We start from the raw sequence: 14,335 nt of genomic DNA on the forward strand, positions 1-14,335 counted from the left end.
ATGATTGCGCCGTGCCGACTGTCGGAGACCAAAAGTAAAGCCGAGGAACAGCCGGGAATTAAGTGGTAACTGGATGAGATCGAAGGCTAGTTGGGAATTTGTATGCCAAGGAAAATAGTTACAAATGATGGCGTAAAGTTAATTTGCCAAATGCTGAGACTGGGGGCTTCCTTGATTGCGGGGAAGAAAATGACGACCAAAATGAAGCGCTTTTTTTGTCTCTCTCCAGAGTTTCCCGCGTGCTAATCTTCATTACTATTCCATCCCTTCTCATACCTCTGCACCACACGTTTGTCTGGCTTTCCCCACACTTCCGAAGAGATGATGGAGATGATAGGTTAAGATGCTGATCCGCTTCTCTTCCCAGTGGCATAGTGACTCTCTGCCGTGTTTGTACTTCGGCTATATCGCCGTTAATGGCTATCGTGTGGCTTAGCTTACCAACTTGAGATTAACTTACTCCCCTATTTCAACAATTCGCTGGCATCACTTGGAAAGATGTTGGTTCCGGATCGTCTGTTGGACTGGTGCCGAAGAAGACCCGAGAACCTGAGGCCAGAGTCTCGGGCCTGCGACAGTTATCTTCGGTGTAGGTATCACTTAAATAGTGTTTGATCACCTACTCTTGGAGTATTCTTTCGAGCCATTTGTCTACTGTCCTTTTCATGCCGATAGGGCGTGCCGCCAGAACATGCACCTGAACAATCTTTACGCCTTCGTTCTGCTACTACTTCCTGCTGCATCCGCGCGGAAGGCTGTTGTAGATCTTGGGTACACACAATATCAAGGCTATGAGCTCTCCAACGGCGTTGTACAGTGGCTGGGCATGCGTTATGCTGCTCCTCCTGTCGGACAGTTGCGATTTGCTGCCCCACAGGATCCCCTGCCAACAAAGGGTGTTCAAGAAGCAAACAAGGTAGATATTCAGTTCAAAACCTAAACATCGTAAGCTTCTCATGCTGATTATCTGGGCCGTAGCACGGCCCCATTTGTATCCCAACTGGGGAATACCCTGTGGGCTCTAGTAAATCTGAAGATTGCCTGTTCATCGATGTGTATGCCCCAAGGAATGCGTCCAATCTCCCTGTGTTCTTCTGGATACAAGGTGGTGGGTTCAACTCCAATTCAAATGCAAACTACAATGGAACTGGGTTGATCGAAGCGTCTGGCTCGGAAATCATCGTGGTTACCTTCAACTACCGAGTTGGACCTTATGGGTTCTTGGCTGCCACGGAGGTCCAGAACGACGGAAGTCTGAATAACGGTCTCAAAGATCAGATCAAGGCTCTCAAATGGGTCCAGAAACATATCAGCAAGGTGAGCCGTCTTCTACCCTATCTGTTTCTCAGCTTCGGTGGTTAACTCTTCGTCATCAGTTCGGCGGCAACCCCAATCATGTTGTCCTCGGCGGTGATAGCGCAGGGGCTGCTTCCATCACACTGCTGCTCTCAGCCTATGGAGGAAGAAACGATGGCCTATTCCACGCTGCAGCTGTAGAGTCACAAAGCTTTGCTGCCATGCTTACATTGGCTGAGAGCCAGTTTGCTTATAACAACCTGGTCATCCGCACCGGCTGTGCGAGTGAAAACGACACACTCGAGTGTCTGCGCAATCTTGATACAGCAAGCCTTCAGCGCCAGAATTTCAACACGCCACTCCCTGGAGCGCAAGGGGCACCGCTGTACATGTACGGACCGATTGTCGACGAAGACCTCGTACCCGACTATACGTATCGTCTTTTTCATCAGGGCAAGTTTATCAAGGTGCCAGTCATCTTTGGCGACGACACGAACGAAGGCACCGTTTTCGTCCCGAAAGATGTTGCCAGCGTCTCGGAAGCCGACAAGTTCCTTCAAAACCAATTTCCAAAAATCCAGCTTCATCACCTAGCCAAGATTAATGAACTGTATCTGCAGGAAAACCAGACTCAGTCTTTCCCAAACGCTAGTGTTTGGTGGAGACCTGCAAGCAACGCTTACGGAGAGATGCGCTACATCTGTCCTGGCATCGACATGTCGACCGTCTACGAAGATGCTGGGGTCAAGAGTTGGAACTATCACTACGCCGTGGAAGATGAAGCCGCTCAAGCTTCAGGTACTGGTGTGTCCCATACAGTCGAGGTCCACGCCATTTGGGGGCCCGAGCACACGAACGGGGGCGCCCCTCCTTCTTACACCACTACAAACGCTCCGGTCGTCCCGGTCATGCAGGGTTACTGGACAAGCTTCATTAAGACATTCAATCCGAATACTCATCGCCATCCTGGCAGTCCCGAATGGAAGACTTGGGGTGATGCGGGAGGGTACAGCCGTATTTTCATCAAGACGAACCAAACGAAAATGGAAAGGGTCCCGGCTGACCAAAGGCAGAGGTGTGGATATCTGACCAGCATTGGGACGGCGCTGGGCCAGTAGACCTAGACGGCGTACACTAATTCTGGACGTCTGTTTTACGGTAGGACAATAGGGAAAAAGGAGAAAATTCTTTTGTTGTCATTTGACAAGTGTATATACAATAAAGCCTTGAAGCCTGGTACGCCTTCGACAATAATGATGCCAGAGAAACCAAGAAGCCCGTAACCACAGACGGCCTGAGTATCAAAGATGTCATGAGAGGAGTGGACGATCCTACCACTTCCCCTGACGCTTTCTCTTCTCCCGCTCGTACGCATTCGCCTCTCGGCCCTCCTCGTTCTGGATCTCCGCCACGAGCCGCTTGTACTTCTTCTCGTACTCGGCATCGCGCTCCTTCTTCTCGCGCAACTTCTCGCGGGCAATGAAGTTGGCATCCTTGCGCAGCTCGCGCATGGCACCCTTGCGCTCGCGCTTGAACTCCGCCTTGAGACGGTTGAGCTCCGCCCGCTCGCGGTTGGGGTCGTAGTGCTTGTCCGGGTTGAAGGTCTCCTCGAACTTGGGGATGGCGGTCTTGATCGCCAGCGGGCGGTGGTTGTGCAGCAGCAATGGCCGGCGGGTCGCGCGCGCGCGGGAGAGATGTGCGTCAAGTTTGTCCAGTGTCGATTGCAGATTGTCCTGGACTGTGGACGAGAGTTTTCCCTTTGTGGATCTGTTCACGTGGCGGAGCACTTGCTGCACCTGCTCGAAGATCTCGAAGAATGCCGACTTGCCAGCCCACAGGTCGGACGCGGAATTGAGAAGGGTGACAAATGTGTGAATAAGAGAAAGTTTAAGCTCGTCTTGAGCCCGCTGATCGGACTGTGCGGTGGCGATATCCCAGAATCGGAGCTTTCGTGGGTTAAGCTGTTTAGAGGGGATCAGTCGCAGCGATTCTTGAGAACCCCTTGCTGGGAAGAACCCAAGGCTGCTGGTCGGTTCTGTCGGACAGAGATTACAGAGGGCATTGAGCACGTAGTTGATGAACTCGGGCATGTACCGCTTCGAAATGGTCTGGTACTGGAGACAGAGGCTGGCGGCGTAGGCACCTGTGGCGTAGTCTCCGAGCGAATTGATAGCTCCTTGACCCAGATACCGAGCGAGACATAAATGGGCAGGCGTAGCAATTGCGTGGAAGTGATCCGAAGTTGGAAAGGTGGTTGCAATGCCTGTGAAAATGACAAGGTCTCCAGCGCGCAGGTTCAGAGGACGATCCGTCGCAATCTCACGGAGATACCTTCTGTACGCCATGCATACGCTTTCCGGGTGGGACTTGGCCAGAGAGTGAATGTGACGTAGGATGGCCTCGAGAACGTTGAAAGGAGGATGTTCGGGTTGCTCAGCCATATAAGCAACATGACGGACAAGGACAGCAGCGAAGCGCCCTAATTTCGTCTTGTTGTCGGCGTGCAGACGCGGGTGGTGCAGGGCTCGAATACGCTGGATGACAGTAGGCAGGTCATTCATGGGAACATCCTTGATGACTTCAAGGAAAGATTCATGATCTTCGGGACATGGGTAAGTGTAGGCCAACCCTTCACTTGTCTTTTGGGCACCGTCGCCTGCTGCTGTGAAATCCCCAGATTTGCTGGTAGGAAGTGTAAGCCCATTGATAAGCTCATCTTCTTCCTCTTCTTCCTCCCCCGATTCTTCTTCAGACGATCCCTCTTCGTCGCTTTCGTCAAATGAGAGACTCACATCTGACCTCGTCTCAACAAGATCGTCGTCAATGATAAAGTCGTCCTCATCTTCGACTCCCATCTCCAGACGTTCATTTGTCTGAGGAGAAGGCTGCTTCAGGCCAAATGCCTCCGCATCGTCCGGAATGGACTCATCGTCAGAGTCCTCGCCTCCCGTTTCGCTTTCTCCTTCATCATCATCCTCCTCTTCGTCGCTCTCCTGTTCACCACGCATTCTTCTAAGACGCTCTTCCTCAAGGGCCTTGAGTCGTTGCGCTTCCTCTTCGGCCTTCTCTTCAGCCGTCTTGGTACGGTCTGTTGGCTGAGAACGCTTGTCGAACGTCAATTGTTTCAATCGCTGGTCATATTCTTTATTGGGGTCATTATCCGCTGTCCCTTTCAGCAAAGCCGCACGGTCTGGGTTCATCGACTCCAGGTCGTCCTTTGCAGGCTCCGGTTTCGGTGGCGGCTTCACACCGCGCAGCATGTCGAAAAGATCGGGAAGTCCTTTATCGAGCTCCTCGCGGAGATCGTCGTCTTCCTCTTTCGCCTTTTGACGTTCCAGCTTGTAGAACTTCGACTTGGCGATGACTTCCTTCATGACTTCGTGTTTCGATTTTTTCCTCTCCGGCTGATCCTCTCCATCCTCATCATCAAAGACAAAATCTTCCAGCTCTTCATCATCATCGAGAATTCTTTTCCTTTTCCGCGGCATTTCTGAGTCTGATTGATCCTCCTCCAATCCATGTAGATCCTCTTCAAAATCGTCTTGAGGGACGTCATCGCCGAGCGTTAACGTCTGCCCTTTGTGCGTGAGTTGGAAATCGTCTTCATCGTCATCTTCCAGATTGAACATCGACTCCTTGCGCAGTTTCTTCTGACTTTCTCTGGCAAACCGTGCTGCGGCTCTCTCCTCGGGTGTCATGGTCGGATCGTCTTCACCGAAACGGCGATCAACGATACCACCAATCTTGTTCTTCCTTTCCATTTCCCGGAGAAGCGTTTGGCGTCTCTGTCATACAGAAAAAAAAACTTAGTTGCCGGGCAATCTACATTTTGAACGACATTCAACCCACCTTTTCTTCTCCAAGTGACTTTGTCACTCCGGGCCTTGATAGACCAGTGGCCGGCTTAGAGCCTCCATCTCTAGTAGTCACATCAAACTTGCTCCGGGACGTCACTTTGATTTCGAAAGGATTAAATCGATCTCGAATTGCTTGCAGAGCGGCATTCCGCTGCACACGATTCTGAGCGCTGACGCCAGCCTTCGCATTCTGGCGCTTTTGTTTCTTCGACTGCTGCGGCGCTAAAACACCACTCTCGCGAAGCGACGTCTTCAACTGTTTCAACTGCGAAGGCGGCATGGTGATGTGTTGGTGTTGAAGTAAAAGCGTCCTGCTACTCCACCGGAAATTTTTTGGACGATGCATTTTTCAATGATTGCCCGCAAAAAAAGTAGGCTCACCGCTTTCGTCGGGGAAATTCTGCCGCGCCGCTTTTGAGATCATCGAACTACTCCGCTGTCTCCTCACATGCAGATGTCCTCTGGGAACCTGCATTGCCATAGCAAGATGGCTTCTCATCTGAGTGATAGATTTCTCTGGTTATGTCTGGGTATGTTTTACTTATTAATCTTCACGATGTTTGTCTAGAAAGCTAACTAATCAGGCGTGTCTCTCTTCTTTGCCGTCCGCGGAATTGCTGCGGATCTCCGCCGAGTGAGTGATTTGACGGAGATCAAGCATGTCGAAAAGGAAGACAAGATAATCAGTGAGGGCACAGAGGATGGTATGCTGCACGTTGCCACGAGAGGCTTTCCAGTGACTGACCTCCATCGCAGCTCTCAAACTAGATACTCTTTTAAAGCTGTCCGATAGCACAAGTTACGACCTTCGTGCTGCGTACGCTGCTTCGGCTTTCCATTATGAAGCGTTGACATCGGCTAATGGTCCGTCTAGGGCACTGCGCATCATTGCGGAGCGATCTACAAAAGGCTGTACGCGAGATTTGCTTCTAAAAGACCTGGCAAGCAAAAATAAAGAGCGACGAGGTAGAGCACTAACTGCGCTATACTTCCTGCTATCTAATAGAGCGCGTACGATCTCCATCGATATATGCTTTAGACTGCTCGCATACTGACTGAGTGGCAATATGTAGTTTCACGAACTGCTGTCTGTTCTCGCCTGAAAGACCTCTCTACCTACACTGCCCTCGTCGATTGTTTGTGCAATTTCCTTGAGGAGCATGTTGAAGAAACCTCTACTACCGACTCGCCTATCCTGCCGAAAACGAGACCGCTGGGCGAGAAAAAAGCCCTCAGTATTCTCAATCTGATCCTGCGAGAAAATATTCCTGCTGCGCTGGAAGCTGGTGTGGTCAGTCGTTGGCTTTCTAAATACCCATTCCCGTGTGCTTTGACAAAGCCGTCGCGGAGGCAGGACGTGGTGATACTCATGAAGACTTGGTGGTCTGATGACACGATCATGAGCGAAATATTCAGCACGCTATCATCTCACCCCGATGGTACAAAACAACTAAGAAAGTATGGTCTAATGGGCAGCATGATGGAGGAGAATGACCATGATGATGATGAAGAAGATAGCGATGTATGGATGATCGATGGCGAAGATACAGCCGGGTCGAGGCGCCTTTCAGGGAGAAGGCTTCGCGGGGGAACCGCAGAAGAACAAGCCGTCAGAAGGCGCAGGAGGGAAGCCATGGTGTTGAGCGACGGAGTTCATCCTTTAAACAATGACGATATCTTTCAAATACCTATCGCAGAATGACCGTGAACGGCTCGCATATTCTTAATCTTCGAGGGCGAAGACATCCTTCTCAAGACGCTGTGGGATATCCTGCATGATAACTTTCTGCATATTTGTTTGATCATTCATTTCCTCATGCCTTCATGATACCCTTTATTGTTGATAGCACTATATATTACAAACTCGCATATTCGGGACAAGCCTCGCGTGCTGCGTTCATAGCCCCATCCAGGCTGACTTCGTCACATGGTCAATCTTCTTCCGGCTGCTCTTGACGAAGCCAAAAGCTTTGAGCTCGGACAGACCCCTGTAGAACATAGTCATGATCATTCGTTCATCACAGCTTTCACCTTGTTCGCTTTCGAATACCGCATAGAAAGCCTGCCAAATATCGTATACGTTAACCAGAGAGCCAGACTCGAGGTATAGCTGATACAAGATCGCTGTGGAGGGTTGTTTAGTAGAGAGCTTCGTTTCAGAAGACTCTGACGTCGATATCAAATAATCAAATGGGTTGGACAAAGCCCGTTCAATGGCGAAACGAGGCCGCGGCGTGAATGTCTCCTTCAGAGGGTTCCTCATATCGAGGAAGAATACCTCGTGCAAGCACAAGTCCTGCGGCCTAAGCAGGGTTTCCGTAAGATATGCCTCTAATAAATGATAAAAGCGATCAATGATCCTCGTGTAGTCGACACTGTATTTGGACACCTTGCTTTTCCCCTTACTGAGTTTGACCCGCTGTTGAACGACGGTCGTTGCCACCATCGACTGTCGGCTGTCATACTCACTTCGAAGGGTTTCAGCACCTTGATATTCTTGCAATAGAGCATCTAAGTCTCTCTTGATTTGTTGAAATTCCTGGCCTTTCGTCAAGCCATCCGGAAGACTAGAGAGAATGTCCCCCAGTCTTTTGGAATCCAGACTTCTCAAGATCTTCATCATGTCCTCCACGGAGGAGGAGTTCAGCAGTTCTCCTGACAGGGCGCGGATGGAAAGTTCCGAAATATCTGTTCTCTTGGTGAGATTCAGAGTTCTTCGACATGATTGAATCCACCGGACAGTCTGAAAGATATCACGCATCTTCTGCTGTCCGGATCTAAGATGCCGCAACATTTCTTGGAAGAGAAACTCGTCATCTTCCAGCAATCTGCGCGCTTGGTCGAGTGACCCCACATCAAGGAGATGCTCACAGTAGCTTCATACCATTTAGTGAAAGCACGTAACCGCAGCAGAATAAGACACTCACCCTCGAAAGGATGGAAGATTTCTGATTGCTTCACACAGAGGACCGTTTCGAAGGGCTCCGGGCAAGTTGTTTGCAAGAAGTACAGACAAAGGATTCGCGAAAAAGTGGGTCATGTAAGAATACTGCCAAGTTGTTTGTGAGATATTGGAACTTTAAACGAGTAGGAGGTGCCGGAAGATACCTTGATCACTCGACTGAACGCCTCCGGCGTCTGAAAGTAATCGTTCGACCTCTCAAACAGAACGGCAGTAATGCTGCGACCCAGCCAGAAGCGGCCACTCGGATCCGCCTGCAGTCGCTCATATATGCGATCGACACAGTTGCTCGCATCATGAATTTCAAAATATTTGCCTCTCAGTAAGGCGACAGTCGATCGTGGAAGTCTCCCTTCGAAAAGCTCAACAGAAGTTGAAATACCGAATAATAGAGTAAAAGGTATTCTGTCGAGCCATGAGCTGCAGTAATATGTCAGATTCTGGATAATCGAACCCAAGGACGTCGGGCCTCACTTCAGTAGCAACAATAGGTCTGTCAAAATGGTGGGATCGAAGGCTTCGCTGTCTCGAAATGCGAGCACCATCTTCTTAACTCCCTTTCTTTTCACATAGTCGCTCAGCAAGTCAAGGTCATATGCTAAAAGTCTTGGTCCCTGTACCACGCTAAGCCATCGAGTTCGTCACGCTCGGATTAGAGCACGGCAGTCTAACCTCTCTGTCTGTCAATAACTTTTGGTACCCATCATTTCCTTCCGTATTCGTCACTGCGGCACGTATGATGTTTTTCAGCGTCGTTTTCAGGTTGGGCGTATCCCCGGATTCCAGCACAACTACACCACCCTCTCCTGTTGCGGTCAATTGATCATTCAAGCGCGAAAGTAGTCGACCGAGAGAGGAAACGTTCGACCCGACAGTGACCAATGCCGCTGGTATGCACCCTTTATATCTATTTCCAATTAGATTCCGTAACCCGAAAATCGGTGCCACTGGTGGGATATCCGTACGTCTCGAATGAGGTTGATCTGACAAAAGACGAAACTCTCTCATAAACATCGGAGTCGATATCTACCAGAATTTCCTGACTCGAAGTTAGAAGAGGTCATGCCATGCCAGGACTGTTTATAGCGCTAACTTGGATCTTTGCTTCCTGCTCGGACCATAGCTGTTGGTAGGTTTCGTATCTCAATTTGAAAGCGGGTTCGGGCTCGTCGCCGTTCAATAATGGCACAAACGAATAGGCAGGGTCTATTTCGGCTTTCCGCTCCCATTGTACTTTTCGCCGTTTCGAGGGTCTTTCTCCGTGACTTTTGTTTTGATTAGAAGGTTTATAGATATAGACACCCTAGTTGTGTCAGCATTAATTCAGTGCGGCCTTGAGTGTCAATTGTTCCACCTACCTGGCTACTTGATCCATCTTTAAATGGACCCAGCGCATCCGTCTCTATATTGTCTGGATCCATCGCGCGCGAAGCCTCCTTGGGAAAAGTAGGCCAGACAGCTCTTGAGAAACAATAATGGTGAACCTCGAATGCCGCAGCGGACCTTCGCGTGTGCCACTAAGCCAAATCGGGTAATAGTGGTTCTTTCACCGCGAAGCTTCAAGATCCTCATCTATCCAATTTCTTTCTTGATGTCCCTGCTCTTTAGTATCTCGACAGTTTCGTCCGATGATCTAAACTCAATACTTCATGCTCCGCCAAGCTGCTCGAGGAGCTCGGTGGTATCAATATGTGGCCCACAAAAGCCCGTCGATTACGTCCTCGTCTCGACTGCGAGCCTTCTCCATTCTAGCGCCACAGCATCTACATTATGGCGGAAAAGATGACAAAATTCGCTTCTACGAGCAGGATACGCGAGGGAGTAAGACCAGGAGGGAAATCGATCCGGAAGCTGAAGATCGCGCAGCGAAGGAAGAGGTGGAGAGTGAGCTTTCGCAGCTCGACAAGGAATTAGAACACCTGAGAGAAGGCCCTTATGGTCCGAATAGCGCCTTCATGAGAGAGTTGCCGGAACATGAAAGGAAGATAGCGCTTGAGGCCCTTCAAAAACATGCAGAGGAGACAGGTGAAGCTGATGACGACTTGGGTCTCGATAAGGTCTTCGATGAGGAGCTGGACAATATGCTCAGGGAAGAGTTTGAAGGCATGGCAATGGAGGAAGAAAATTGGCTGTCGGAAGCGGAGGAGGAAGGCTCTATGGAAACACCGGCGCTGAGACAGCCCTACGAAGTGACATTGAACGACGCAGAATCTCATCCTTACGTCGAGAAGCTCAATGAGTGCCTCAGACGATTGGCAAATGACCATTCTAATGAACGTGCTAAGCAAGAACTGTGGAAGTGGTATCGTCGCTGTCGACAAGTTATCCCCAATTTCCTCCGATCAATTCCTGAAGAGGCATTGACCATGATGTGGGAGTCTCAGGCGAATGGGGAATTGACGCGCGCTTCTCGCGCGACTCGGCTACAAGCCTTAGCTGAAGACACAGTTTCCGCAGGCAGATCTCTTCCTGCACCCCGTGCCCTTTTATACATACAGTCACTTCAGGAAAGTGGCAAAATAAACTCGGCACTTGACCAGTGGGAGGCGTGTCAGTCATCCCTTTCCCAGAATAAGGAAGACCTTGAGGCATATTGGAAACTTGGAGTACAGCTCTTCGCAGCTGCAGATGACCCGCAGCGAGCTCAAGATATTGCCTTAGCGTTCTTGGCCAACGATAAATCGCGCGAGCCCCGTATCCTTCTTCCGGTCATCACAGCCTGGGGAAGACAGCCCGGGAAAGAAGCCGAAGTCAAGGCATGGGCTTTGTACTTGCAGCTCAAGGCATTGCTAGAGTCCAAAATGACGATGGAAGACTATGACTTCGTTAGCATTGGACTGCTCAAGGCGGGCAAACTCAACCTTGCCATAACCGTTTTCAAGGACATGATGGTGACCGCTCAAGATCCCGCAAACGACTCTACTGCTCTTTATAAGGCCGCTCTGGGTCTAGTAGGCAATCTGCAGATGTCCAGCATTCGTGAACAGGACGTCAATAAGATATCGCTTTCGACTCTGACCGTTTTACCTCGGCGGTTCCAGAACCGATTTTTCTATGCAAGCTGGATGAAGAAGCTTATCGGAATGGGCGAGGTTGACTCCGCTGCGATGGTGATTGAGCTGATGTACGAACGGGGTGTCAGACCAGACTCTAAGCATTTGAATGGAATACTTGCTGCGTGGCTTCGCGAAGGGAATGCCATTGCGCGAGCCAAGGCTGAGCAACTGGGGTGGGCCATGATCCAGCAGCGCATTGACTTGGTATGGTCACGGGTCGCATCGCCTGAGAAATCTCCTCAGCTCCAAATACATCAGGAGACAGATGGCGCTCGCATTCCAAAGTTCATGCAGAGACAGGTGCCCTCAGCAAACATTGAGACCTTTTCGATTCTTCTACTCCATTATACCCGTAAGGGCGATGATGACATGGTCAAGTATCTAGTCAAATGCCTTGGGGATGCTCAAATCCGGCCGAATTGTTACTTCATGAACCACCTTCTATATGCTGAGCTCAGAAAACAAGATATTCGGTCCGTTTGGGACAAGTTCAAAGCCATGTCTGTTTCAATCAAACCAGACCTGGAGACATACGCCTGCCTATGGGACTGTGGCAAGCTTCAATATGACAGAGGCCGGACAGCCTTCGACGCAGGGTTTCCATCCGCGCGCTGTTTGTTTGCAGAGATGATGAAGTGGTATTCTCAGCTCACTCCACGCGGCAAGTCCACTGCGCAGGAGGAATTCTCTAAAGAGCTCTACGACCAGATCATTCGCTGTTTCTGTCTCTCCAAGGATCTACCCGGCACTCTGGTTGCGCTGTATTCACTCAGGGCAGCCTTTGGTTATTCCCCCGACGAGGTGACTGCCCGTCTGATCATCCTGCAAGTTGCGCGCATGGCCGGTGTTCCAGCGGACACGCCTAAGCGTCGTCTACGGCGTTTGTCCACCACCCCAAGGAGCAAAGAGAACATTGCACAGGTTAACCGACTCGTCGAGATCCTGAGCGAGCGCAAAGCGGCCGGTCTGCAAGCGCGAGGCCTGAGTCCCGACCAGCTCGAGCCTCAGGAGAAGCAACAATACCAATTGGAGATCATGAGTGATCTACTACGCATCGTCATAGCTCGAACGGCTACCGCACCTGGTCAGATTGAGGATCAGATAGCGAAGGTTGCTGTCGAGATGGGCGTGTCTGATGTTGATCTCGGGTCTTCATTGGATGACGATAGTTTGCTTCTCTAAACTTGGTGAGGGTCATGAGCTACTAGCACTGGTGCCATCACCATCATGTCATCGGATTTGTACCATTATGGCGGCGGACAATCATCACAGGCATATAGAATGGCGTTTGGGTGCGATCCGGAAAATTTACTTAGCTTTGTTGTACATTAGTTTAGCCATATATACTAGTTTAGCCATATATACTCTCTCCTATGGTTCCATTGACCAAGTTTATTCCCGGAATAGTACCTTGAATGATTTAGGGACTCAGGATTGTCATAATGTTCTAATTCCACTGGATTCCATGCATAGAGGTAGCTACTATTACAGCCATGAATGGCGAGAGAGCAGTTGGACCAGCCCACCTAAAGTTCGTTCCCTTGACAAAATGTCAAGAGCCGGCGTTGCGAGTACGAATCTGTTTTCCGTGACAATGATAGTTTCACAGGTCAAATTGTCTCATGCAAATGAACAAAATTCCATCTAAAAAGCCGATCTTCATTTCTTCCCCTTCTTTTTCTTCTTGCTGGCACTGCTCGATCCACCAGCCGCAGTGTCGGCAGCCTCAACCAATACAGCCTCGTCATCACTCGGGGCTGCAGTGGATGGCGCAGCAGACGACTCAGGAGTCTTGGTTCCGGGTGTTGAGCTGGTAGTCGTAGTGGTAGATGTAGCTTGCTCGGATTTTGTGGCAGCGGAACTCTCTGCATCCAGCTCCTTCATAAACCCCTCTTGAATGCTCGCCTTCTTCTTATCCCACCACTCCCGCTCCTCAGCCAACTTGTTCTGGTAAGACTGCAACCGCTCACGGAACAGCGCATTGTTGAGCATCTCGTTCGCGGACTGGAAGATCGTTTGGCCCCAGTTCGGCACGTACGCGTTGGCCTGGAGAAGAGCACCGGAATTAGCAAAAACTTCTCCCCACGCATGCAGGGACTGAACGAAACAGGATCAAAAAACAAACCTCAGCAACAACATCCCGGACTTCATCTTCCATCTCCTTCTCCGCCCGCTGGAATCGCTGCCACAGATCGTCCCCGACACTGCCCCGTTGCAGAAGCATAGCTAGCGCCTGCTTCTGGTTTCGGAGCGCCATAACGCGTTTGATATCCTCGATTGCGCGCCGGAGAAGCGCAGCCTTTAGTACCGTCTCCGGCACCGCTGGCGCCTTTTTCTCTTTCGACGAGGATGAGGCCGGGGGTCAAGATGAAGAAGGGAGAAGTAGATGTCTCGTTGGAGGTGAGGGGGGAACCATGGTTCTAACGAAGTTGCCTTTCCTGCGAACCACGACAATTGGATCAGCGATCAAGTCTCCCTGTGGAAAGAGAAGAGAGTCAACTTACTGGCCTTGCGCTTGCGGTATAGTGACGAGAAAGTTGCTAGGGAGCCGAGCAGAACGCCGAGGTAGGCGAGTGGCACGGCGAGACTGAGCCAATCCACCATGTTGTGACTGATTCGGATGTATTCAAAAGAATTATAGGAAGAGGTAAGGAGTCAGGTGAAGTGGGTTGTGTGGTGAGAGTTTTACAGATTAGACTTGGGTCATAGTATCGTCAACAATGGTTGGTAGGGGATCGCGATGTTCTCTGCGCCCGAAGACTAAACTTGTTGCCTAGATGACCCTTAGTGATAGAATATTCAGTGTTGAAGCTGCTGTGAGTCCATGAAAGGGAAAAAAAGAATAACGAATGAAAGGCAGCGTGACTGGAATCTAAGTACAGTGATTCTTGCGGAGGAAGGATAAGGCCAGCCTGGTGTTTTAGGCGCAGATCACATGGCCTCCACTCTTCACCATCGTCTACCTGCATCAACGATCTACGTACTACGACGGACCATGAGCGACATTCTGTCGGTTTTGAAAAGGAAAATGACTTCTTTGTATCATCTTATCTACAATGTAGTGTCTTGCAGGCAGAGAATGCAAAAAATAGCTTGAGGAAATGTCGAAAAACAGTAAACGCATGCATTCCCACGCAAAACCCTCTTAGCCCTAAAAAATTGCA

At 50.1% G+C, this 14,335-nt stretch overlaps 6 protein-coding genes across 6 annotated transcripts; 3 read left to right on the forward strand and 3 right to left on the reverse strand.

Moving 5' to 3' along the window:
- Positions 1 to 271: 271 nt before the first annotated feature.
- Positions 272 to 2,521, forward strand: P174DRAFT_278282 (putative triacylglycerol lipase). The gene is made up of 3 exons (XM_024821537.1): positions 272 to 916; positions 979 to 1,317; positions 1,377 to 2,521. Exons 1-3 carry the CDS (start codon positions 692 to 694, stop codon positions 2,412 to 2,414), a joined length of 1,602 nt encoding a protein of 533 aa, XP_024679518.1. The 5' UTR covers positions 272 to 691; the 3' UTR covers positions 2,415 to 2,521.
- P174DRAFT_453821 (snoRNA-binding rRNA-processing protein NOP14) lies at positions 2,489 to 5,469 on the reverse strand. The gene is made up of 2 exons (XM_024829186.1): positions 5,146 to 5,469; positions 2,489 to 5,081 (listed from the first exon to the last, which is right to left on the reverse strand). Exons 1-2 carry the CDS (start codon positions 5,431 to 5,433, stop codon positions 2,628 to 2,630), a joined length of 2,742 nt encoding a protein of 913 aa, XP_024679519.1. The 5' UTR covers positions 5,434 to 5,469; the 3' UTR covers positions 2,489 to 2,627.
- A 137-nt stretch (positions 5,470 to 5,606) lies between these two features.
- P174DRAFT_394760 (uncharacterized protein) lies at positions 5,607 to 7,020 on the forward strand (the record flags this gene model as incomplete). The annotated part of the gene is made up of 5 exons (XM_024823644.1): positions 5,607 to 5,683; positions 5,738 to 5,857; positions 5,910 to 5,970; positions 6,028 to 6,164; positions 6,227 to 7,020. Coding segments are annotated over 5 exons (1,024 nt in total), but the record flags the coding sequence as incomplete, so codon positions are not given.
- A 30-nt stretch (positions 7,021 to 7,050) lies between these two features.
- On the reverse strand, positions 7,051 to 9,536 carry P174DRAFT_463091 (putative origin recognition complex subunit 3; the record flags this gene model as incomplete). Its single annotated transcript, XM_024830216.1, has 8 exons — positions 7,051 to 8,029; positions 8,081 to 8,202; positions 8,262 to 8,535; positions 8,590 to 8,729; positions 8,788 to 9,022; positions 9,081 to 9,154; positions 9,209 to 9,418; positions 9,474 to 9,536. 8 exons carry the CDS (start codon positions 9,534 to 9,536, stop codon positions 7,051 to 7,053), a joined length of 2,097 nt encoding a protein of 698 aa, XP_024679521.1.
- Positions 9,537 to 9,701: 165 nt separating this feature from the next.
- P174DRAFT_444679 (pentatricopeptide repeat protein) lies at positions 9,702 to 12,543 on the forward strand. Its single transcript, XM_024828145.1, has one exon. It carries the CDS (start codon positions 9,765 to 9,767, stop codon positions 12,351 to 12,353), a length of 2,589 nt encoding a protein of 862 aa, XP_024679522.1. The 5' UTR covers positions 9,702 to 9,764; the 3' UTR covers positions 12,354 to 12,543.
- A 74-nt stretch (positions 12,544 to 12,617) lies between these two features.
- P174DRAFT_444680 (Sec63 complex subunit SEC66) lies at positions 12,618 to 14,048 on the reverse strand. Its single transcript, XM_024828146.1, has 3 exons — positions 13,676 to 14,048; positions 13,297 to 13,508; positions 12,618 to 13,217 (listed from the first exon to the last, which is right to left on the reverse strand). The coding sequence occupies exons 1-3, from the start codon at positions 13,773 to 13,775 to the stop codon at positions 12,831 to 12,833; spliced, it is 699 nt and encodes a 232-aa protein (XP_024679523.1). The 5' UTR covers positions 13,776 to 14,048; the 3' UTR covers positions 12,618 to 12,830.
- Positions 14,049 to 14,335: the final 287 nt, after the last annotated feature.

The sequence above is a fragment of the Aspergillus novofumigatus genome (genome assembly GCF_002847465.1).
Source record: "Aspergillus novofumigatus IBT 16806 chromosome Unknown P174scaffold_7, whole genome shotgun sequence".
Lineage (NCBI taxonomy): Eukaryota > Fungi > Ascomycota > Eurotiomycetes > Eurotiales > Aspergillaceae > Aspergillus > Aspergillus novofumigatus.